The sequence below is a fragment of the Sus scrofa genome, chromosome 6 (genome assembly GCF_000003025.6).
Source record: "Sus scrofa isolate TJ Tabasco breed Duroc chromosome 6, Sscrofa11.1, whole genome shotgun sequence".
NCBI lineage: Eukaryota > Metazoa > Chordata > Mammalia > Artiodactyla > Suidae > Sus > Sus scrofa.
In genome coordinates this window covers 62,267,845-62,293,408 of record NC_010448.4, presented here as the reverse complement: position 1 = coordinate 62,293,408, position 25,564 = coordinate 62,267,845, and the positions used below count along the sequence as shown (strand labels likewise).

Sequence of the window (25,564 nt, the reverse complement as noted above, 5' to 3'; positions counted from 1 at the left end):
TGTTTTCATGTTCACTTAGTTAAAAATATTTTCTAATTTCTCTCAAAACTTATTCTTTGATCCCTGGGCTGTTTAGAAGATTGTTGCTTCACTGAAAAAAAAAAAAAAAAAGATACTTGAGAATTTACCAGCTATCTCTGTGTATTGATTTCTACTATGCACTTTGTATGATTTCACATCTTTTATATTTGTTAAGGTTGTTTTATGGCTCAGACTGTCATCTGTCTTGGTGAATGTTCCATATAAAGTGAGAAGAATAGCACCCTGCTCTTGTTGGATGGAGTGTTCTGTAAGAGTCAATTCAGGTCAGCTAGCTGACAGTGCTGGTCAGGTCTTCTATATTCTTTGGAATTTTCTGCCCGCCTATTATGCTAGTTACCGAAAAAGCCATGATGATGTTTCCAGCATTAAGATTGGATTCGTCCATTTCTCTTTCCAATTCGTCCATTTCTCTTTCCAATTCTATCAGTTTTTGCCTCATGTATTTGATGCTCTCTTGTTTGGCACATACACAGTTAAGATTTTTAAACATTCTAGAAGGAACGACCTTTTCTTTTTCCCCTTGTTTGGCCGCCTTGAGGCATTCGGGGTTCCTGGGCCAGGGATCCGATCCAAGCCGTGGTTGCAACCTATACTGCAGCTGCAGCAATGCTAGATCCTTAACCCGCTGTGCTGACCCGGGGATTGCAAGTGTGTCCTGGTGCTGCAGAGATGCCACCAAGCCTGTTGTGCCACAGTGGGAACTGCAGGTATGACCATTTTTTTAAAAAATTTATTTTATTGAAGTATAGTTGACTTACAATGTTTTATTTATTTCTGCTCTACAGCAGAGTGATTCGGTTGTACCTATATATTCTTTTTCATATTCTTTCCCATATGGTTTATTACAGAATATTGAATATAATTCCCTCTTCTCTACAATAGGACCTCGTTGTTTATCGGGAATGACATTTTTATCATATTGTCATCCCCCTCCCCCTTATGCCTGATAGTCTTCCTTATTGTGAAGTCTGAAATTAAAGTAATAAAGCTTTTCCAGATTTCTTTCTTTTTTTTTTTTTTGTCTTTTGTCCTTTTAGGGCCGCAGCCACGGCATATGGAGGTTCCCAGGCTAGGGGTCCAATCGGAGGTGTAGCCACCGGCCTACTCCACAGCCACAGCCACTCAGGATCTGAGCCGCGTCTGCGACCTACACCACAGCTCACAGCAATACTGGATCCTTAACCCACTGAGCAAGGCCAGGAATCGATCCCACACCTCATGGTTCCTAGTCAGATTCATTAACCACTGAGCCACGACGGGAACTCCAATTTTTAATTAAAGTTTCTACCTTCTTTACAACTTTTTATTTATTTTTGTGAAGAAGTAAATGAATCATTTTTATAGGATCATTTTCATCATTCAACTAGCTAATCAAAGCCTTTTGATATTGTCTAACTTATTCTCTCAAATTGCAAATAAATGTGTAGTTTGCTCTACAGAATAATCTAATTCTAATTCAAGTTCATCTTTTTGTTAAGGATACTTCAGGGTGTTCCTGCTGTGACGCAGCAATGACAAACCTGACCATTATCCATGAGGACACAGGTTTGATCCCTGGTCCCACCCAGTGGGTTAAGCATCCAGAGTTGCTGTGAGCTGCAGTGTAGGCCATCAGCTGCAGCTCTGATTCAATCCCTACCTTGCAAACCTCTGTATGCATTGGGTGTGGCCCTACCAAAAAAAAAAGGATACCTCAGAATCCAGTACTATGTTCTTCTCATTGCCTGCAACTGGGGACCATTATGCCGGGGTGTGACAGGAAGATTGATTTCTGTGCCATGAGGATTGATCAGAAGGATACGTGCCCCAGAGCCATTTTCCCACAACCTGTCCTCTTGTGGTTTCACCTGTCACTGACAACCATTCTGTAGACCCACTGATATTCTAGAGGAAGCAAAATGTTCATATTCTATTAGCATTTCTGCACTTGCACTTAGAATTCATCTGCAAAGAACTATTCCTCATTCTCTATTCGATTACCCTTAAATAGTCTGCACTGGAAAGAGAGGAGAAATTATTTATATTTCCTTTCATTTTTCAGCTTCCAGAATAACTAGTCAGCTCCTTAACTTTCTGAGAGACTTGTGACTGTGGCTTTCTATCATTAGGAGCATGTGGATATTTAAAGTACCTGATGTATTTAAATTCTACCCAGGGACTTTTTTTGGAGGCTTAATTCGTTTCCTTACTGTGGAGTAGAGTTCTTTTCAACTTGAAGCCTGTGCTGTCCTCATTCTCAGGGGACCCCCGTTGTCCTTGGGTCCTGGTTGAAATAGATGTTCCATCTTGGTCATTTCCTGCCCTAGATCTGGAATTGTCCATTTTTTAAAAGACAGTATATTCTTTATGAGAAACTGCATTTCGAGAACACGGGCTGAGTAACTCGTGTGATACTTACTCAGGATAGGGCTATTATCTGTAGATCTGTTTAATGGAAAGACATATACTCAGAATTCCTGTTGTGGTGCAGCAGAAACAAATCCAACTGGCATCCATGAGAATGCAACTGATACCGATGGCTGGCCTCACTCAGTGGGTTAAGGATCCGGCGTTGGCATGAACTGTGGTGTAGGTCGCAGACGTAGTTCAGATCCTGCGTTGCTGTGGCTGTGGTGTAGGCCAGTGGCTTCAGCTCCGAGTCAACCCCTAGCCTATATATATATAATTTTTACTAAATTGGTTGCTTTTCAATTTTTCTATCTTTTTAACCAAACTGTGAATAATCTCTTATATAATGTACTTATTGAGGTTAATAGTCAATGTTTTATTAGAATATATATGATTAAGTTAGTAAAATCTTTGTAGTTATTTTGCATAATTCTCTTTCAGTAGAAATTTGCACTCAAATCTTTTTTTAGGAATTCCAGGGTTCCTGTGGCTCAGTGGTTAACAACTCCGACTAGGAACCATGTGGCTGCGGGTTGAACCCCTGGCTTCGCTCAGTGGGTTAAGGATCCGGCGTTGCTGTGAGCTGTGGTGTAGGTTAAAGACGTGGCTCGGATCTGGTGTTGCTGTGAGCTGTGCTGTAGGCCGGCAGCTGTAGCTCTGATTAGACCCTTAGCCTGGGAACCTCCATATGCAGCGGGTACGGCCCTAGGAAAGACAAAAAGACCACAAAAAAAAAATCTTTTTTTAGGAATTCCCACTGTGGTACAGGGGAATGATCAAGCTTGTTTCTGTGGCATTGCTGGTTCCATAAGGATCCAGCATTGCCACAGCTGTGGTATAGGTTGCCGATGTTGCTCGGATTTGGTCACTGTCCCAGGGGCTTCCATATGCCACAGGTGCATCTGAGAAAGGAAAAAAAAAAAAAAAAAACACTAAAAAATGTAATTGCTGGAAACAAACTAAATGTCCCTTGAAGATGAATGGGTTAAGAATATGTACATAGGGAGTTCCCATCATGGCTCAGTGGAAACGAATCCGACTAGGAACCATGAGGTTGTGAGTTTGAAACCTGGCTTCGCTCAGTGGGTTAAGGATCTGGTGTTGCTGTGAGCTGTGGTGTGGGTCGCAGACATGGCTCAGATCCTGTGTTGCTGTTGCTGCGGCTGTGGCGTAGGCTGGCAGCTGTAGCTCTGATTAGACCCCTAGCCTGGGAACCTCCATATGCTGTGGATGGAGCCCTAAAAAGATAAAAGAAAAAAGTATATATACACAATGGAATACTATTTAGTCATTGAAAAGAATGAAATAATGACATTTGTAGCAGTAGATGCAACCAGAGATTCTCACAGTAAGGGAAGTAAGTCAGAAAGATAAAAACAAATACCATTCATGTGGAATCTAAAATGTTGCTGAAATGAACCTATCTACAGAACAGAAACAGACTCAAAGACATGGAGAACAGACTTGTGGTTGCCAAGGGGGAGGGAATGGGATGGACTAGGAGGTGGGATTAGTAGATGCAAACTATTACAGTTAGAATGGATGGACCTGGAGTACCCGTTGTGGCTCAGCGGGTTAAGAACATGAGAATGCAGGTGCAATCCCTGGTCTTGCTCAGTGGATTAAGGATCTGATGTTGCTTTGGCTGTGGTGTAGGCCAGCAGCTGTACCTCCAACTCGACCCCTAGCCCTCCATATCTCAGGTGCAGCCCTAAAATAAATAAATAAATAAATAAAAAGAATGGACGGGCAAAGAGGTCCTATTGTTTTGCACAGGGAACTATATCTAATCTCTTGTGATAGAACATGATAGAAAATAATAAGAGAAAAAGAATGTGTATATATATATATATATGTATGACTGGGCCATTTTGCTGTACAGTAGAAATTGACACATTGTAAATCAACCACATTTTAATAAAAAATTTTAGAAAAATTTAAAATGCAGCTGGAATACTGCGATTTTTATGGATATAGTATAACTTTATTACATTGTGAGATTTATATATTTGGTTTACTTTTGTGATTAAATTTTTTTATTTTTATTATTTTTAAAAATCTTTCTAGGACCACACCCATGCCACATGGAGGTTCCCAGGCTAGGGGTCGAACAGGAGCTGCACCTGCCAGCCTACACCACAGCCACAGCAATAGGGGATCTGAATCATGTCTGCGACCTACACCACAGCTCACCCCATCGCCAGATCGTTAACCCACTGAGCGAAGCCAAGGATCCAACCTGTGTCCTCATGGATGCTAGTCAACTTGTTTCTGCTGAGCCACGATGGGAATGCTTGTGATTAAATTTGATTGTTTTAATTATGTTATTATATAATGTTGTTTGATAAATATGTAAAATATTTATGTTTGCCCGAAAGTGAAAACTATAACTGAGGTAAGTTAATTCAGACATTTCCAGGTGCTATTCTTGTTGCTCCACTATGTTTCATCTCTGCCTCTCTCTGTCATCATTCATTGAAACTTATAGGTCACTCTGTAACAGTTTTTTAAAATTTTTATTTAAAAAGGTTTATCATTTATTTGTCTTTTTAGGGCTGTGCCCTGCATATATGGAAGTTCCCAGGCTAGGGGTTGAATTGGAGCTGTAGAAGCCGGCCAACCCTACAGCCACAGCAGCAAATGATCCAAGCCACATCTGCTACCTACACCAAGCTCACAGCAATGCAGGATCCTTACCCATTGAGTGAGGCCATGGATCGAACCTGAGTCCTCATGTATACTAGTTGTGTTTGTTACTGCTGAGCCACGATGAGAACTCCCATTCTGTAACAGTTTTTAATTGTATTTGTAGATGTTTATAATATAACAGATAGGTAGAGGGATAATGTGTATTTGCTTATTTATATTCTTATTCCTTCACAAAAAGAAGAATAATTGAAGAATACTAAACACACTTTGACCCACCTGACTCTTCTCACATAAGAATATATCCTTGGAGTTCCTGTCATGGTGCAGCAGAAACGAATCCAACTAGGGACCATGAGGTTGTGGGTTTGATCCCTGGCCTGACTCAGTGGGTTAAGGATCTGGTGTTCCTGTGGCTGTGGTGTAGGCGGGCAGCTGTAGCTCCGATTAGACTCCTAGCCCGGGAACCTCCATATGCCACAGATGCGGCCCTAAAAAGTGGACAAAAAAAAAAGAAGAATATATCCTAAAGTAACTTCATACATGGGTGAAGATGGTCTTCATTCAGTTCATAGCTGCAGGAGAATATGTGAATGCTGCATTGTTTATTCAAAATCTTCCAGCAAATGAACACGTTGCTTGATTATATCATAAGTGGTTTTTTGCCACACCTGTGGCATATGGAAGTTCCCAGGCCGATGATCAAATCCAAACTGCAGCTGCAATCTACCCCACAGCTGTGGCAACACTGAATCCTTACACTGCATCCTTAAACATGTACTTTTTTGGTTTTTGGCCTTGGCTTGATGTGAGATCTTAGTTCCCAGAGCAGGGTCTGAACTCAGGCCACAGTGGTGAAAAAACTGAGGCGTAACCACTGCTCCATCAGGAAACTCCAGCAACATACTCATAAAATCCACTCCAAGTACGAAAATGCGTTAGTAATAGAGGAAATCATGTATTATGTTCAGCAGTAGATAGAGCTGAGCCGAAGAAGGTGGCATATTTTTGTTCATTAATTTTCCTAGAATTATTCTGTCTCAAATTAAAATCGATGTCTGCCAGATATGAAGTGAAGGGCAGGCGAACCTGGAGATGGAAATTCTCTTCCTCACTCAGACGGGAGCTGGAATTCTGGGAAACTCCTCCCTCCTTTGTCTTTACAACCTCACTTTGTTGACCGGATCCAAGATGAGACCCACAGATCAGATCGCCAACCAACTTGCCTAAGCCAGCATCTTGGTTCTCTTCTCCAGAGGGATCCCACAGACAAGGGCAGCTTTTGGAATGAAATGTTTCCCGGATGAGGCTGGATGTAAACTTGTCTTCTGTTTACACAGAGTGGCCAGAGGGGTTTCGATCAGCACAACCTGCCTTCTGAGTGGCTTCCAGGCCCTTAAGTTTTGTTCCAGAAACTCTTGGTGGATAGACTTCAGAATTCAATGTCTAAAGTCCATTGGCTTCTGTAGTTTTCTTTTCTGGATCCTACAACTCGTGGTAAATGTCTGCGTTCCTATTAGAATAACTGGCCCAAGAAGTGGCAAAAACATAAATGTTAAGACCTATTATGGGTACTGTTCCTCACTCACGCCAGACAAATTCATGCGCTTATCACGTGCAGTTGTGCTGGTTTTGGTTGATGTTGTATGTTTGGGCTGTGTGATATGGACTCGTGGGTACATGCTCTTTGTCCTGCACAGGCACAAGCAAAAAGTCCAACACATTCACAGCAAGACTTTCCCCCAGACCTTCCCACGAGGCCAGAGCTACATGATCCTGGTGAGCCGCTTTGTCTACTGTTATTGTACCTCTTCCATTTTGACTCTTTGCGTTACTCTTATTGTGAATCCAAACCAGTGGCTGAGGGTTATCTCTGTGCTACTAGCATCATGTCTCTCTGCTTTCAGCCCCTTTGTGCTCCTCAGCAGTGACTCCCGTGTCTCTCACTCCTTCCTTGATTTCTGCACCAGAAAAACAGTTTCTTCATTGTCTAGCTCAACAGTTACACTTCTTTTGATTTCTGCAGTTGATATTAATAATCGATCAATTATCAATTTGCATTTTTAATTATTTAAACTAGATGGTTTTCGGTCCAAATTATTCTGCTAGAATTTGTGATATAATGGTGAATAAGAATTTTTTTTTTTTGTCTTTTTGCCATTTCCTGGGCCACTCCCGCAGCATATGGAGATTCCCAGGATAGGGGTCTAATCGAAGCTGTAGCCACCGGCCTACACCGGAGCCGCAGCAACTCGGGATCCGAGCCGAGTCTGCAACCTACACCCCAGCTCACTGCAATGCCGGATCCTTAACTCACTGAGCAAGGCCAGGGACTGAACCCACAACCTCATGGTTCCTAGTAGGATTTGTTAACCATTGAGCCACGATGGGAACTCCAAATAACTCCTTTTATTTCTGACAAAGAAAAAACTTTATTGGGTAGAGGCACCCAGGTAAAGAACAGCAGTGCAATGAACCCAGGAGAACTGCTCTGTTGCGTGGCTTTACAGTCTCAGGTTTTATGGGAACGGTGTTCGTTTCTCGATTGTCTCTGGCCACTTGCCTTGCTTGGCCCATATTTGGTCTGGCTCAGGGGTCTTCTTTGCGGCATATGCACCTATCAGACAAGATGAAGTCCAGCGCCAGGGATTCTGAGAGGCTTTTTTGGGGGTGCCCAAGGTGTGTGGAAGTTCTCAAGCCAGGGGTCAATTCTACACCACAGGAGTGACAACGCTGGATCTTGAACAGCCAGGCCAACAGAACTCCAAGAACAATTCTTATTAGGTAAGCAAATAACAGATCTATACACAAATTATGAATTCCCTTTTACTAACCAAACTGAAAAATGGTATAGGAATATGTGTGTGTGTATGTGTGTGTGTGTGTGTGTGTGTGTGTGTGTGTGTGAATGCACAGGCAAACACAAAGATTCATTCATGTTCAGACAGAATTCCAAAAAGTTACCAGGTGTAAACAGTGCTTTGATCAAGGAGAAAGAATGACCAAGACTTTTAACTCTGTTAAACAAGAAACAACTGGAGTTCCCGTCATGGCTCAGTGGTTAATGAATCCGACTAGGAACCATGAGGTTGCGGGTTCGATCCCTGGCCTCGGGTCAGTGGGTTAAGGTTCCAGCATTGCCGGGAGCTGTGGTGTAGGTGGCATATGCGGCTCAGATCCCTCTTGCTGTGGCTCTGGCATAGGCCGGTGGCTACAGCTCCAACTGGACCCCTAGCCTGGGAACCTCCATATGCCATGGGTGTGGCCCTAGAAAAGACAAAAAGACAGAAAAAAAACCCCAAAAAACAAAAAACCAGGCTCTAAGTGGAGTCACCTGTGTTAAATCCAGGACTTAATACCTAATATAAATGCAGTTACAACCTTTCCCAGAAATGTAATCCTCAGTGATCAGTGAGGAATTTTCTGGTCAGTTCCAAGGGGACGATCTGTCACGTGGTCTCTCTCTACACCTCAAAGGAAGACGAAATAGAGCCTTTTTCTCCAAAGGGAGAGGACCTTATGAGAAATAATCATTTTTTCTGTTTATGATTTTTGTGTGGTACCTTTAAAACTTTCCCTTTCTGTAGCTTTTGGGGCTCCTCTCTACTTGCTAGGTGGGATGCTGCCAGATTCATGAATCACTCAATAAAGCCACGTGGATATTTAAAATGTACTCAGTTGAATTTTTTTTGTTTAAGGCTGCACTTGGAACATATGCTATAACCAATTCTTTAACCAACTGCACTGGACAGGGGATCAAAATTGCACCTTATCCAACCTGAGCCACTCCAGTCGTGCACTACATCACAGCAGGAACTCTTGAATTTTGTTTTGCAACAACTTTCTATTTTAAAATTGTTGAGGAGTTCCCGTCCTGGCTCAGCGGTAATGAACCCAACTGTTATCCATGAGGACTAGGGTTTCACCCCTGGCCTTAAGTGCGTTAGGGATACAGCGTTGCTATTAGGTGTAGCGTAGGTCAGATACCACATTGCTGTGGCTGTGGTATATGCAGGCAGCTATGGCTCCAATTCAACACGTAGCATGGGAACTTCCATAGGCCTCGCATGCGGCCCTAAAAAGACAAAACAAAAAACAAAAAACAAAAGTACAGAGAGTAATACTCTTTAATAAACACGAGCTAATGTGATTTTTATACACTAAAAACATCAATTGTATACTATAAAGTGGAACGTGCATGTACAAAGAGTTTTGATTTTTAGACACAATAATTTTGTGTTTAACGGATATGACGGTGTCTCTTACTGAACTGGCGACAATCACTGACTTACGTGAACAAGCACAGACCCCACCAGGCCCATCTCCTTCAGAGCTGCCTAATATGCCTCATCTCCGTAGTCCATTAGAGCCAAGACGGCTTTTTTTTTTTTTTTAACTTTATTGGTTTTTCTTGTTGTTGTTTTTTCTCTCTCTGTGTGTGTGTGTCTTTTTTGCCTTTTCTAGGGCCGCACCCACTGCACATGGAGGTTCCCAGGCTAGGGGTCTAATCGGAGCTATAGCTGCCAAGCCTATGCCAGAGCCACAGCAACGCGGGATCCGAGCCACGTCTGCGACCTACACCTCAGCTCACGGCAACGCCGGATCCTTAACCCACTGAGCAAGGCCAGGGATCAAACCCTCAACCTCGTGGTTCCTAGTTGGATTCGTTAACCACTGAGCCACGACGGGAACTCCAAAATGGCTTTTTTTAAGTTAAAACCTACTAAAAGTTACAAAAGCCACTTTAATGCTTCCGTTTCCGTGCATTTGAAGAGCAATAAGATAATGTATAATCTCATGCATTTAGAGCAGCGGATGTTCACTAGAGAAGGCTTCACGGAATGTGAATTAACGTGTAAATAATTCAGACATCAATAGCTTTGACGGCCTTTAAATGGCCTTCCCCAATTGAAGAGTAAGTGAAGTTTCTCCCCGACCTAAAATAAGGAGGTCAGTTCAGGGAAATCACAGGGGACAGCAGGACTCTTTCCAGCAAAAGCGCCCGCCTACCGGACTGTAAAGCGGCCCAAACTCCTCAACCCATAATGCGAGGCGTTGAGCGGCAGCGAAGGCCACCCAATGAGCACTCAGAGGCTTGGCATTTCCGGAAGGGTGACGGGTGAAGGCGGGACTTCCGGCGTTTTAGAGGCGGTCACTTTGGCGGTTTGCTGGGACTGAAGGCCGTTGCCGCAGGCTGGGGATGGAAGTAACAGACGGTGATGGCACAATGAAAGGCTTTGTCCAGTGAACAGAGGCACTTTTAAGGTCGGGGATATCGCCGCCTACGAGGCCGGCAGGAGACAGCGGCGTCGGGGCCTCTCGCGACGCTCGGCTGTCCCCTCTCCGCCCCGCCCTGTGGGTCCGGGGGCGGCGGCCGCGCTGAGGGACCCGCCCCCGGGGAAACGCTCGTGCTCGGGCCTCCCAGCCCTCACCCGCCAGACACCGAGGCCCCGAGCGCGGGGCGCCTGCTCGCGTGCCTGCAGCCGGTCCAGGACGGTGAGGCGGTGGTGGGTGGCAGCCGTTGCAGGCGGAGGGACCGGCGGGTGCAGAGGCTTGGAGGTCGGGCCGAGCCTGGAGGGTTGGCGGAACCCGGGGTCCATGTTGCTTCTGCAAGGGACGGAGTTTGCGGAGAGTGGCCCACGCGGTGCCAGGCCGACGAGTTGACCCTTCCTTCCTGAGACCCTTGGAGCCATGGAAGTTGTGAGGAGAGAGACATGATCTGAGTTAGATTCGAACCCCCCCCCCCCCGCAGAGTGTGTTCAATAGACCAGATTGAAGGGCCGCTGAGGACATTGAGCAGAAGGAGGTGGGGTCCCTCCCCCCGCAAGGACACACGACGGCTGAGAGTCAATACAGAGGTTAGGCAGTAGGGGAGTTCCCGTCGTGGCTCAGTGGTACGAATCCGACTAGGAACCAGGAGGTTGCAGGTTCGATCCCTGGCCTCACTCCGTGGGTTAAGGATCCAGCGTTGCCATGAGCTGTGATGCAGGTTGGAGTCACAGCTCGGATCCCGTGTTGGCTGTGGCTGTGGTGTAGGCGGGCAGCTACAGCTCTGATTGGACCCCCTAGCCTGGGAACCTCCATATGCCGCAGGTGCGGCCCTAGAAACGACAAAAAAAAAAAAAAAGAGGGAGAGAGATTAGACAGTAGGCCCGAGGACAGATCCCTGGCTGGGTGCCTCCCAGGGGTGCAGAGAAGGCCTGAGCCCCTGGAAAATCGCCATGCTCCCATCCCTCTAAGACCTGCCTCTTCCCGCAGGTTTCCATGGCTGCGGAAGTGCTTTTGGAACCTCCTCAGGTAAGTGGAGGTGTCCTCATCCCTCACTGGTGGCAGCCCCTGTTTTCTCCGGAAAGTTGTGATGACGTGAGACTTGTCCCCTGGCAGTTTCCCAGCCCTTGGGCGTGGGTGGAGACCCTGGAGAATGCTAGGTCAGGGTCCTGAGTGGAGTCCAGGGGTTGTGTGGAAGGGTTCCCATTTGAGGCGAGATGTGGAAGCTGAGGAGAGAAATGGGAAGTGTCTGGAGGTCTCCTGTCTTTGCAGGTGGGGAGTAGGTCAGACTTGGAGTGACTGCCTGTGAAGTTAGGGCTGTGTTCCGGAGGCGGTGGGGGTCTGGACGGGCTGAGGGAGGTGATGCGTTCTGGGTCTTCACAGGCTGCCTCTGGCTGCAGAGTGGCCAGCAGAGTGACCACAGTGGGGAGTGGGAGTGAGAGGAGAGAGCGGACAGCCCCAGGGGCCCCAGGATCTGGACTCTCCTCTGATTTGGGCCTCTTAAGAGGCAGGCTGGCCACGGGTGGATGTGTGAGGAGGCGGACTGTGGGTCCCCCGGAATGAGGCTGTTGCAGGTCTCATCTGTCTCTGTGCTGGCAGGGCCGTGTGACCTTTGAGGACGTGGCGCTGTACTTCTCCTGGGAGGAGTGGAATCTCCTCGATGAGGCTCAGAGATGCCTGTACCAGGATGTGATGCTGGAGACCTTTGTGCTTGCATCCTCCCTGGGTAAGGTCTTAGACGTGCCCCTCAGGCCTGGGCAGGGCTCTGCCTTTCTCTTTTCTCCAGGCTTAGGTACGTCTCCATCTAAACCATAGGCACTGCTTCCACTAGGGAACTCCAGTATATATTCCTTTTTAAAAATATTCTTTCCATTAGGGCTTAAATTGAAGTAGAGTCGATTTACAGTTGTTAGTTTTTGGTGTACAGCAAAATGATTCGGTTATACTTGCTTGGTTTTTTGTTGTTGAATTTTTATAATTCTGTCTGTATTCTGGATATTAACCCTTTATCCGATAGCTGATTTGCAAATATTTTCTTCCATATTGTGAATTGCCTTTTAACTATGTTCATAACATCCTCTGATGCATCAAAGTTTTTATTTTGATGAAGTTCTTTTCTCTTGTGTTGCTAGTGTCTTTGATGTCATATACTAGTAATCATTGCCAAATGCATATCACGAAACTTTTCCTTTTTGCTTTCTTTTAAGAGTTTTATAGTCAGAGCTCTTAACTTTATATATGTATTTTTTTAAGGGCCGCTCCCGTGGCATGTGGAGGTTCCCAGGATAGGGGTCGAATCAGAGCTGTAGCCATCGGCCTACGCCGGAGCCACAGCAACGCGGGATCCGAGCCTGGTCTGCCACCTACACCACAGCTCATGGCAACGCTGGATCCTTAACCCACTGAGCGAGGCCAGGGTAGAACCCACAACCTCATGGTTCCTAGTTGGATTCGTTAACCATTGAGCCACCATGGGAACTCCCTAGAAATACAACTTTTTAATTTATATCCTCTTCTTTTGCTGAAATCATTTATTGTAACAATTTTGTGGGGGAATCTTTGTTTTTTTTGTCTTTGCCTTTTCTAGGGCCTCTCCCATGGCATATGAAGGTTCCCAGGCTAGGGGTCTAATCGGAGCTGAAGCTGGCGGCCTACACCACAGCCACAGCAACTTTGGATCCCAGCCACATCTGCAACCTACAGCACAGCTCACGGCAACGCCAGGACCTTAACCCACTGAGCAAGACCAGGGATCGAATCTGCAACCTCATGGTTCCTAGTCAGATTCGTTAACCACTGAGCCACGATGGGAACTCCTGTGGGGAAATCTTTGTTTCATGAGTTGTTATAATTTGCTTCTTCCTTTCTCTTTTGTCTTCTTCTTATTTCTCTTTCTTGCCTAATTGCTCTGTCTAGAATTTCCAATATTCTGTTGAATTAAGTAGTGGTGGACGCTGGAATTCTTTTCTTGTTCTTTACCTTGGAGGAGTTTTCATTCATCATCATTGTGTATAATATTAGCCATGCGTTTTAAATCCTTTGCTTTCACTGCATTAATAATAAGTTCAGCAGTATTTTCATCATGAGTGGGTATGAAATTTTGTTTGGTGATTTTTCTGCATTGAAGAGGTGGTATGATTTTTTTTCCTCATTCTGTTAATGTGACATCTGACATTGAATTTTGTATACTTAATAATCCTTGTATTCTAAGAGTAAATCCCAGTTGCTCACAGTGTTTAATCCTTTTAATATCCTGCTGAGTTCAATTTGCTAGTATTTTGTTGATTATTTTTGCACCAGTAATCATCAAATATATTGGTCTCCAGTTTTGTTTTAGTGTTTGCTTTTTTGTTTGTTTGTTTCCCCATTTTTGGCTGCACCATAGCATATGAAGCTCCTGGGTCAGATCTGAGCCACAGTTGTGACCTAAGCTGCAGCTGCAGCAGTTCCTACTTTAATATTTCATTTTAGTAATGCTTAGAGTCTTCTAATTTTTTTCTTTTTTAGTCAGTCTAGTTTAAGGAGTCTCAATTTTTTTTTTCTTCGTCCACGCCGAGACATGAGGACGTTCCTAGGCCACGGATCTAACCTGAGCCACAGCAGCAACTCAAGCTGCTGCAGTAATAATGCCAGATACCTAACCCACTGCACGACGGAAGAACTCCAAGTTAGCATGTGGAGTTTCCCAGGCTAGGGGTCGAATCCTGGCAGCACCTGCCAGCCTGTGCCACAGCTGCAGCAATGTGGGATTTGAGCCACATCTGCGAACTATACCACAACTCATGGCAACACTGGATCCCCGACCCACTGAGTGGGCCATGGGTTGAACCCAAATTCTCATGTTTACTAGTCACATTCGTTTCTGCTGTTCCACAGTGGGACCTCCCCGAGTCTTCTCAATTGTGATAGCCTTTTCAAAGGGCCAACTTTGGGTTTTGTTGATTTTTATTTTTTTTTCTTCTCTGTTGTATTTATCTCAGTCTTAATGTTGATTTCTTCATTTGCTAGTTTTGCTTTTTTTTTTTTTTTTTTTTAGGGGTGTACCCACAACATATGGAAGTTCCCAGGCTAGGGGTCGAATTAGAGCTATAGCTGCCAGCCTACACCACAGCCTCAGCAACACCAGATCTGAGCCGCGTCTGAAATCTACACCACAGCTCACAGCAACACTGGATAACCCACTGAGCGGGGCCTGCAACCTCATGGTTCCTAGTCAGATTCGTTTCTGCTGCACCCCGATGGGAACTCCCTTTTTCTAGTTTTGAATTTAGTTTTTTCTTTTTGTAGTAACCTAAGTTGTAAATTTAGGTGGTTGAGTTCTTTTTCCCTTTTTATTTGTTTATTTTTTTTTTTGTCTTTTTGCTATTTCTTTGGGCCGCTCCCGCGGCATATGGAGGTTTCCAGGCTAGGGGTCGAATCGGAGCTGTAGCCACTGGCCCACGCCAGAGCCACAGCAACACAGGATCCGAGCCACGTCTGCAACCTACACCACAGCTCACGGCAATGCCGGATCGTTAACCCACTGAGCAAGGGCAGGGACCGAACCCGCAATCTCATGGTTCTAGTCAGATTTGTTAACCACTGCGCCACGACGGGAACTCCTCTTTTTCCCTTTTTAATGTGATTGTAGCTATTTCCCATTTAGTTTTGCTTTGGCTTCATTTCATAATTTTTGCTATATTGTGTGTTCCTTTTCTCTTGCTTCTAAGTATAGTCTGATTTCCTTTGGGATTCTTCTTTGACCCACTGGTTGTTTAAGAGTGTGTTTTTTAGGAGTTCCTGTTGGGGCTCAATGTTAAGGAACCCGACTAGTGTCCATGAGGATGCAGGTTCAATCCCTGGCCTTGATCAGTGGGTTAAGGATCCTGCCTTGCTGTGGCTGTAGTGTAGTCTGGCAGCTATAGCTCCAATTCAACCCTGGGAATTTCTATTTGCAGTGGGTATGGCCCTAGAAAGATTAAAAAATAAATAAGTAAATAAGAATGTGTTCTTTAGGGAGTTCCCTTGGGGGTCACTGGGTTATGGTCTGGTGTTGTCACTGCCGTGGCTTAGGTGGCTACTGTGGGGATGGTGTATTCTCTGGCCCAGAACCTTCCACATGCCACAGGCACCACCAAAAATGAAAAAGAGTTTGTTATTTAATTCCACAATTTTGTGGGTTTTTTTTTTTTCTTAGTTTCTTATTTCTTTTCTTTTTTTTTCTTTTTGTCTTTTTTTTTTTGTCTTGTTGTTGTTGCTATTTCTTGGGCCGCTCCCGTGGCACATGGAGGTTCCCAGGCTAGTGGCTGAATCGGTGCTGTAGCCACCGGCCTACGCCAGAGCCACAGCAACGCAGGATCCAAGCCGCGTCTGCAACCTACACCACAGCTTACAGCAACGCCGGATCGTTAACCCACTGAGCAAGGGCAGGGACCGAACCCGCAACCTCATGGTTCCTAGTCGGATTCGTTAACCACTGCGCCATGACAGGAACTCCAGTTTCTTATTTCTAACTTCATTCCACAGGGGTCAGAAAAGACACTTTTTATGATATCTTTTTTCTGAATGAGGCTTAGCTTGTGGCCTGATATATTACAGTTAATCCTGCAAAATGTTCAATCAGCAAAATATATATGACTTTTTGTTGGATAGAGTGTTCTCTATACCTTGTTAGTTGGTTTATTTTGTTGTTCAGATTTATTATTTCTGTGTGTTTATTCTTTCTACTATTGATAGTGGGATATTTATGTCTCCAGCTATTATTATAGAACAGTGTTTCTCCTTTCAATTCTGTCAGTTTTTTTCTTCATATATTTTCATGGTCTGTTTTGAGGTACATAAAATGCTTTGAATTGTTGTTTCGTCTATAGTGGCTACAGCTCTGATTAGACCCCCTAGCCTGGGAACCTCCATATGCCACGGATGTGGCCCTGAAGACAAAAAAAAAAAAAAAAATTGTTCTTTGTCTCTTGTAGATTTTTTTTTTTTTTGATGTAAAGTGTATTGTCTGAAATTAATGATAGCCACTCCTGCTCTCTTTGGGTTAGTATTTACTTGGACTATCATTTTCCAAGCCTTCACTTTCAACTTTTTTGTGTCTTTGGGTGTAAAGTGAGTTGTTTCTTGTATACAGCATATAATTGGGTTATGTTCTTTTATCCATTCTGCCATTTTGTCTTTTGCTCAGAAAGTTTATTTCATTGACAATTAGAGTACTTACTAATGAGGAAGGATATACTTCTGCCATTTTGTTGTTTTTTTCTATATCTTAGGTCTCTTTTGTCCCTCATTTCTTGTGTTACTGTGTTTTGTGTTCAGTGGATTTTTTTGGTGGTGAGGGGAACTGCACCTGGTGCCGTTGGGTGTTCCTGGGTCAGGGATTAAACCCGAGACATGGCAGTCACTGCAGTGACAGTGATGGGTCCTTAACCTGCTGAGTCTCAAGGAAGCTCTTCAGTTGATTTTTTTGTAGTGAAATCTTTAAATTCCTTTGTGTATTTTCTTTAGCTATTTTTTCTTTGTAATTACCATGGAGATTATGTTTATGAGGCTAAAATTATAACGCATAATTTTAATTTATACCAGTTCAGCTTGAAAAATATTAAAACAAATGCTTTGCTTCTATATAGCACAGTCCCCACCCCTTTCAGGTTTTTGCTTTTTTTTTTTTTTTGGCTGTGTCCAAAGCAGGCAGAAGTTCCTGGGCCAGGGATAAAACTGTGCCACAGCTATGACCTGAGCCACAGTAGTGACAATGCCGGATCCTTAACCGCTGAGCCACCAGGGAATTCTACCTTTAGATATTGATGTCACGGAATGACATCTTTATGAGTTGTGTATCCAAACACTTAGAGTAGTAGTTGTTTTTTATGCATTAATCTCTTAAATATGATCCCGAGTTATAATGATCCCAAGTTATAATAAGACTGCTTTTATAATTGTCTATGTATTTAACTTTGTCTGAAACCTTTGTTTCTTCATGTTGCTATCTAATATCCTTTCATTTCAATCTGAAAGAGTCTGTTTAATACTACTTGTTAATATTAAAATTATATGTGTTGGAGTTCCCATCATGGCACAGTGGTTAACAAATCTGACTAGGAACCATGAGGCTGCAGGTTCGATCCCTGGCCTTGCTCAGTGGGTTGAGGATCCAGTGTTGTCGTGAGCTGTGGTGTAGGTCGCAGACGAGGCTCGGATCCCGTGTTGCTGTGGCTCTGGCGGAGGCCGGCGGCTACAGCTCTGATTCGACCCCTAGCCTGGGAACCTCCATATGCTGCAGGAGCAGCCCTAGAAAAGGCAAAAGACCAAAAAAAAAAAATAAATAAAATAAAATATGTTAAAATCATAAGCAATACTTCAGGAGTTCTTATGATGGCTCAGCAGTAATAATTAGTATCTATGAGGACACGAGTTTGATCACCTACCGCAATCAATGCATTAAGGATCCGGCATTGCCATGAGCTGTGGTGTAGATCACAGACAAGACTCAGATCCTGTGTTGCTGTGGCTGCGGCATAGGCTTACAGCTGTAGCTCCATTTTGGACCCCAAGCCTGGGAACTTCATATGCCTTGGGTGCGGACCTAAACAAACAAACAAGACAAGAATACTTCATTTTTTGTAGGGCACATCTAGAGGTAAAGAATGCCCTCGGGGGAGTTCCTATTGTGGCTCACTGGTAACAAACCCGTCCAGGATCCATGGGACTCGGGTTTGATTCCCTGGCCTTGCTCAGTGAGTTAAGGAGCCAGCCTTGCCTTGAGCTGCAGTGTAAGTCACAGACAGAGCTCGGATTCTGCATTGCTGAGGTGTAAGCCGGCAGCTGCAGCTCCAATTCAGCTCCTAGCCTGGGAATTTCTGTATGTTGAGAGTGAGGCCCTTAAAAAAAAAAAAAAAAAGAACGCCCTTGGTTTTTGTTTATCTGTGATGTCTTAACTTATTTTTTCTCCTTTGTTTTTGAAGAACAATTTTACTTAATATAGAATTCTTGGTTGACCTTTCCCCCCACATTTCAACACTTGGAATATATCTACCCCCTGCCTTCTGGCCTCTGTGGTTTCTGATGAATTTCTCATACACTTTTTGGGGATCCCTTGTATTGTAATGTGTGCTTCTCACTTGCTGCTTATCAGTCCAACACCAGCTGCCCCAAAGCCTCCCGAGGAAGGATTTGCTATCACTGTTCTTGAGGTCAGCCTAATGGATCCCACCTGTCTTGCCCGCTCCCAGGCTGGATGACCCCATGGGTCTGAAGTTTGGCTCCCTTCTTATACTTTGCATTTATTTGTGCCTGACTGCCTGGAATTGTAGTCACTTATGTAGTCACTACTTACAGAAGTGTTTTTGCAAGATCCTTTGGAAAGTTTCTCCTGTTATTATTATTATTATTATTATTTACTCTGCCCACAGCATATAGAAGTTCCCAGGCTAGGGGTGGACCTGTGCCATAGCAACAAAGAGGCACTGCAGTGACAACAGCAGATTCTTAACCTGCTTCGCCATAAGGGTACTCCTGGCTTTCCAAATTTTTTTTTTAATGGCCATACCTGAGGCATGTGGAATTTCCCAGGCTAGGGACTAAACCTGCACTTCTGAATCAACCTGAGCTGCTGCAGTTGGATTCCTAACCCCCCTGCTGTAGTGGGAACTCCCTGACTTGCTGCTTTTAAGACTTTCTTTGCGAGTTCTCACTGTGGTGCAGCAGGTTAAGATCTATTGTTGTCTCTGTGGTGGTGCAGGAAGTGGCTTAAGGATCCAGCGTTGCTGCAGCTGCAGCATAGGTTGTAGCTGTAGCACAGATTTGATACCTGGCCCAGGAACTTTCATATGCCTTGGGTGCATCCAGAAAAGAAGAGGAAAAGAAGAGACTCTCTTTGCCTTTGGCTTTTGAAATTTGATTATAATGTGCTGCATGGTTGTTGAATTTATCCTGCTTGGAGTATGCTGAGCTTCTTAGATGTTAATATTTGTGTATTTCATCAGATTGCGTTGGTATTGGCTGTTATTTCTTCACATATGCTCTCTGCCTTTGTGTCTCTTCTCTTCCTTCTGGATTTGCACATTGCACTTGGTGGTCCACCTGTTGGTATCCCACGGGAGCTTATGCTCTGCTTGCTTCTGTTCAGTGCCTATTCTTCCTCAGATTTGATACCTTCAAGTTCACTGATTGTTTCTTCTTTCTGCTTAAATCTGCTTTTGAATCGCTGTGGTGACCTTTTCATTTAGTTATATTGTACTTTTCAGCTCCAATATTTCTTTCTTTCTTTCTGTCTGTCTTTTTTTTTTTTTTTTTTTTTTTTTTTTAGGACCATACCTGTAGCATATAGAAATTCCCAGGCTAGGGGTTGAATTGGAGCTATAGCTGCCAGCCTACACCATAGCCACAGCAACACCAGATCTGAGCTGCTTCTGCAACTATGCCACAGCTGGCAGAGGCCACGCTGGATCCTTAACCCACTGAGCGAGGCCAGCGATCGAACCCATGTACTCATGGATCCTAGTCAGGTTCTTTTTATTAGTTTGTTTGTTTTAGGGCCATACCTGCAGTATATGGAAGTCCTCAGGCTAGGAGTTGAATCAGAGCTGCAGCTGCTGACCTATGCCACAACCATAGCAATATCAGATCCAAGCTGCGTCTGTGACCTACATGGCAGCTCATGGCAACGCCGGATCCTTAACCCATTGAGGTGGGCCAGGGATCAAACTCACATCCTCATGGATACTAGTTGGGTTTGTTTCTCCTTAGCCACAATGGGAACTCCTGTTTTTGGTTTTTTGGTTTTTGGCCACCCCATGGCATATGGCCACATCAGGCCAAGGATCAGGTCCATGCTGCAGTTGTGACGTAAGCTGTAGCTGTGACAATACCTGATCCATAACCCACTGAAGGAGGCCAGGGACTGAACCCGAGTCCTCATGGATAATGGTCAGATTTGTTTACACTGTGCCACAACGGGAACTCCTGATTCTTTTTTGTTTCCCCTATAGTGATATGTCCACTTTGTTCATGCAACATTTTCTTGACTTTATCCACATTTCCTCTTTGATCATATTTTAAAACAGTTGATTTAAAGTTTTTCTGTAACAAGTATGCCATTTGGCCCTAAGAGTGGTTTCTGTTGATTTGTTTTTTTTCTTTAGAATGGGCCATACTGTTGATATGTATGTCCTGTGATTTTTTTGTTGAAAGACTGGTGTCTGTGTCTTACATCATGGTAACTTGAGATCCAATTCTCCCTCTTGCTAGGGTTTGCTGAGTTTGTTTTGCTTAGTTTTTGGGTGTGTGGTGGTTTGTGTTTTTTGTTTGTTAGTTGTGTAATGGTTGTAGTGTGTCTCTGTCCTGGAGATCAATCCACAGTATTGAAGGTCCTCTTAGGTTTTTCTGAGCCTAGGTATGCATGGTAACTTTCTAAGTTCCTCTGTATATGAGATTGATTTTGAATGTCCTAGTCCTTGCATATGTGCCTGTCAAAAGGGGACTAAGAGAAGAATGTTGTAAGAGCAGGGGAGGGAATAGATGTCTGCCCTGTAAATCCCCTGTGACATTGCTCCACCCAGTGAGGAGAGGGCCTTTGCAACAATGATAGTGTGGTTTGAAACAATGGCTGCCCCTACTCTGGCACCTCCACCTTCAGAAGCAGCAAATAGGGCACAGATGTCTCATTTATTTATTTATTTACTTACTTATTTAGTCTTTTGTCTATGTAGGGCCACACCCATGGCATATGGAGTTCCCAGGCTAGGGGTCCAATCGGAGCTGCAGCCTCTGGCCTGTGCCAGAGCCACAGCAACACAGGATCCAAGCTGTGTCTGCGGCCTATACCACAGCTCACGGAAGTGCTGGATCTTTGACCTACTAAGCAAGGCTAGGGATTGGATTCTCGTCCTCATGGATGCTAGTTGGGTTCGTTAACCACTGAACCATGATGGGAACTCCAGATCTCTCATATTTAGAGAGATCTTATGGCCTTCCTTGGTTCCTGGAAGCCGCTCCAGGAGCCTGCACATGGTGCCTGCCTCAGGGCTCAAGAATAGGGGAGTTGGAGGTTGAATAACATTATCATGCTAAGACTTGAAAGTGAATAAAATTAAAGCAGTTTAGCATTGCAGCAGATTACAGCAGATTGATTCTACAGTTTAGCTGTCCAGGAGGAAAGATAGATTCCTGGTTCTTAACTACTCTGCTGTCTTCCCTATAGCTGTGCCCTTAGGTACTTTTTATAATGTTTTAAACTCTCTTGGAGTTCCCTGGTGGATCAGCAGGTTAAGGGTCAGGCATTGTCACTGCCTTGGCATGGGTTTGATCCCTGGTCTATATGCCATGGGCGTGGACAAAAAAAAAAAACATAAGAGTACTCCCGTGGAACAGTGAGATAAGGATCTGGCATTGTCACTGCAGTGGCTTATGTCACGGCTGTGGCATTGGTTTGATCCCTGGCCTGGGAACTTTCACATAAAATCATGTTCATAAAACATTAAATAAAAAAAATCTTTCCAGTGGTCTGTTGTGTGCTGAGTTGTGTGTGCAGGTATTGGCTGTTGACTTGTCCTATCCTTTCCTTAAGATTTCAGAGTTCCTCATCTCATGTACTTCCTCAGCTAGGGCTAGAGAAAAAGTCCTCTGTGCTTTGCAGGATGGACATGACTCCAGTTCTCCATCTTTCTCCACAAGATGGGCTCAGAGGGGTCCTGACCCAGATAAATGGCACTTGGGGGAGGGCACGATTTCAGGGCTTCGTTGATATTGTATCAAGATCCTGTCCTATTTTACTTGTGTTTTGGTGCTCTTGCCAATGACACATCACTTCTCCTTTCCCCCTCCATTCTTTTTTTTTTTTTTTTTTTGGCCACACCCTTGATATATGGAAATTCCTAGGCCAGGGATCCAATCTAAGCTGCAGCTACAGCAATGCCTGATCCTCAGCCTGCACCTCAGAGGCATCCTGAATTGCAGCAGAGATAATTCCTGATCCTAAATCCACTGGGCCATAGCAGGAACTCCTCCCTTCTCTATTCTTGACACTTTGCTGACTTATCATTTCTACTCATCTTTTCCAACCCAGGGCTACTCTGGACCTACTTCCCACAGACAGCTTGTCTCACTCATTCCTCACACTGTTCCCGCCTCAGTGCTTTTCTACACTGTTTGTCCTAATGTGTGCACATATTTGGTAAACCTTGAACACCTGTTCACTTTGTTCCAGTCAGATATTTCTGGGCCTGGGATGGACTTCTGCACAGCATCATGTGTCATCAGCAGATAGAATCCTGCTAAAAGCCATTGACAGAAGATGGAGCTATAGAGCATACCTTTCTCCCTGGGTCACACCCTTCCTGAGTGTCCTGTGGCTGGTGAGGGCTGAACCATTCTGTGATCTTAAGGACCCAGGAAGAACAGCAGCTGCTTCCTCAAGCTAACCCCAACGCTCTTTTCTTGATAAATGTTTCCCAGACTGATTCTTTGATGTGTTGAATTACATTTGTGTGGGGTTTGCCCCCCCCCAAGAACATTAACATATATTTCACCATCACTTCTTTGCTTTCAGGTTGTTGGCCTAGAGCAGAAGATAAGGAAGCATCTTCTGAACAGAGCATTTCTGTAGGAGTATCACAGATCAGGACTATCAAGGCAGATTCATCTCCCCAGAAGGCCCAGGCCTTTGAGATGTGTGGCCCACTCCTGAGAGATATCTTGCACCAAGGAACACATCTTGGGCAGAAGCCGTACACGGATGGGCATCAGAATTTCTCTGCCAAGCTTCAGCAGTACCAGGGACAGCACTTTAGAGAGATACCCTTCAGAAGTTCTGTGCACAGAGCCTTGTTGGTAAAGAGCTGCACAACGCATGTGTCAGGGAGATCCTTTTCCTGTGGGGAGATTGGCAACGACTTCTTAGCCAGTGTGGAATTCTTCCATCAACCAGTGACTCACACTGAAGAGACAAAGAATAGTAATGAGTGTGAGGCTGCCTTTCACGATGGAAAAAGGCATCAGAACTGGGGAGAAGGCAATGAAGCCTTCAGTTACACAGAAACACTAGTTGAGGACCAAAGACTCCTCACTAGAGAAGTGCTTTATGAGTGCAGCAAATGTGGAAAAGCCTGTAGCCGAAGATGTAACCTCATTCAGCACCAGAAAGTCCACACTGGAGAAAGACCTTATGAGTGCCATGAATGTGGAAAATTGTTTACCTACCTCTCCAGTTTTATTATACATCAGAGAGTTCATACTGGAGAAAGGCCTTATGAGTGCAGCGAATGTGGGAAATCCTTTAGCCAAAGCTACAGCCTCAATAGCCATAAGAAAGTTCACACGGGAGAAAAACCTTATGAGTGCAGGGAATGTGGGAAATCTTTCAGTCAAAGATCTAACCTTATTCAGCATCAGAGGGTTCACACAGGAGAGAAGCCTTATGAGTGCAGTGAATGTGGGAAAGCTTTCAGCCAAAACTTTAGCCTCATTTACCACCGTAGAGTTCACACTGGAGAAAGGCCCCATCAGTGCAGTGAATGTGGAAAGTCCTTTAGCCGCAGCTCCAGCCTCATTCACCACAGGAGACTTCATACCGGAGAAAGGCCTTATGAATGCAGTAAATGTGGTAAATCCTTTAAGCAAAGCTCGAGCTTCAGTTCACATCGGAAAGTCCACACAGGTGAAAGGCCTTATGAATGTGGAGACTGTGGAAAATCATTTAGCCATAGCTCCAACCTTAAGAATCACTGGAGAGTTCACACTGGAGAAAGGCCTATCGAGTGCAGTGAATGTGGAAAATCGTTTAGCTGCAAATCTAACCTAGTTAAACATCTAAGAGTTCACACTGGAGAAAGGCCTTATGAGTGTCGGGACTGTGGAAAATCCTTTAGTCAAAGTTCCAGCCTCATACAACACCAGAGAGTTCACACTAGAAAAAGGTCCTGAGTGCAGTCAATGTGGGATAAATCCTTCAGTTGCAAGTAGGACCTCACTCAACACTAGAGACCTGACAGTAGTGAAAGGCCTTAGGTATTCTGGCATGTGCAATTTGCTTCTAGTATAATTACACTGGAGGAGAGAAATTATGAGGGAGCCACCTAATACACCTGAAAATTCGCCATGGGAGATCCCCCTTAGGTCCTAGGTATGTGAGAATCCTTACGGACTGGCATTAAGGACTGGCATTAGACTTTTGTACATGGGCTTTTGATCTGGATCCTTGCCAGATTTACATTACTGCCTGTTCTGTGGCAGTATTCACTGCACCTCTACCTCCTGGCAGGTCCACACAGTCAAAAGTACCTTCCAACCTGCTCAGGGAAGCTGACCTGTCTCATCCCCATTTACCAGGGGAAGTAATACGTGGTGTTAGCCGTGGGGTCCTCATTCCCTTCTCATTTCCAAATGGAGGCATGGACCTGACCCACTTTTGGCCCAGTGGACCCAATCTGAGTTCTCTTGGTTGCTTGCCAGTAAAGACTGCATTTTTAAGGACATATTAGTTTCTAGTGACGTGTATTTTGGATTTTCCCAGTGTCTATGTCCCCAGTCTGGGAACTGCATGCTGCATATTGCTTTCCATTTTGCAATAATAAAGGCATTAATGCTTAACCCACCTTTCGTCCTAGGGTTCTACTCACTGTGAGGTGATCTGAAAACAGCTGGGCTCGGAGTTCCACTTGTGGCTCAGCAGTATTGAACCCAGTTAGTATCGATGAGGACATGGGTTTGATCCCTGGCCTCTTTCAGTGGGTTAAGGATCCGACGTTGCCGTGATTTGTAGTGTGGGTTGCAGCCGCAGCTCAGTTCAGGCGTTGCTTTGGCTGTGGCATAGGCTGGCAGCTTAGCTCAGTTTGACCCCTAGCCTGGGAACCTCCAAAAAGAAAACAGCTGGGCTATACCAGCATTAAGGACCACACAGCTTTCATAGGGGTCCCATGCTTTGTGTGCCTCACGTGATGAAAGAATATAACTTTTTTTTAGGGCCACACCCATCATATGGAGGTTCAAATCAGAACTATCCCAGCTGGTATTCATCACAGCCACTGCAATGCAGTATCCAAGCCGTGTCTGTGACCTACACCACAGCTCATGGCAACGCCGGATCCTTAACCCACTAAGCAAGGCCAGGGATCCCATCCGTGTCATCATGGGTGCCACTCAGATTTGTTTCTGCTGAGCCATGATGGGAACTCCATAACTTTCTGTTTTGGCAAAGTATATTGTTCTCAGGGTCTCAGGAAAAACTGCAGAGCTTTGTGGTCCT

The 25,564-nt window shown here is 44.6% G+C and overlaps 2 protein-coding genes across 6 annotated transcripts; both read left to right on the top strand.

Moving 5' to 3' along the window:
• LOC106510602 (vomeronasal type-1 receptor 4-like) lies at positions 6,010-10,324 on the top strand. The gene is made up of 3 exons (XM_021097583.1): positions 6,010-6,013; positions 6,308-6,855; positions 10,223-10,324. The coding sequence occupies exons 1-3, from the start codon at positions 6,010-6,012 to the stop codon at positions 10,322-10,324; spliced, it is 654 nt and encodes a 217-aa protein (XP_020953242.1).
• Positions 10,207-24,913, top strand: LOC100513741 (zinc finger protein 211-like). Of its 5 annotated transcripts, none has more exons than XM_021095145.1 (4): positions 10,207-10,341; positions 11,335-11,373; positions 11,944-12,070; positions 22,871-24,913. In XM_021095145.1, the coding sequence occupies exons 2-4, from the start codon at positions 11,341-11,343 to the stop codon at positions 24,241-24,243; spliced, it is 1,533 nt and encodes a 510-aa protein (XP_020950804.1). In that variant the 5' UTR covers positions 10,207-10,341; positions 11,335-11,340; the 3' UTR covers positions 24,244-24,913. The 5 variants fall into 5 exon arrangements, with proteins under 5 accessions (XP_020950804.1, XP_013854321.1, XP_020950805.1 ...); XM_013998867.2 differs by having other exon boundaries at positions 10,209-10,572; XM_021095146.1 differs by lacking the exon at positions 11,944-12,070 and having other exon boundaries at positions 10,210-10,572.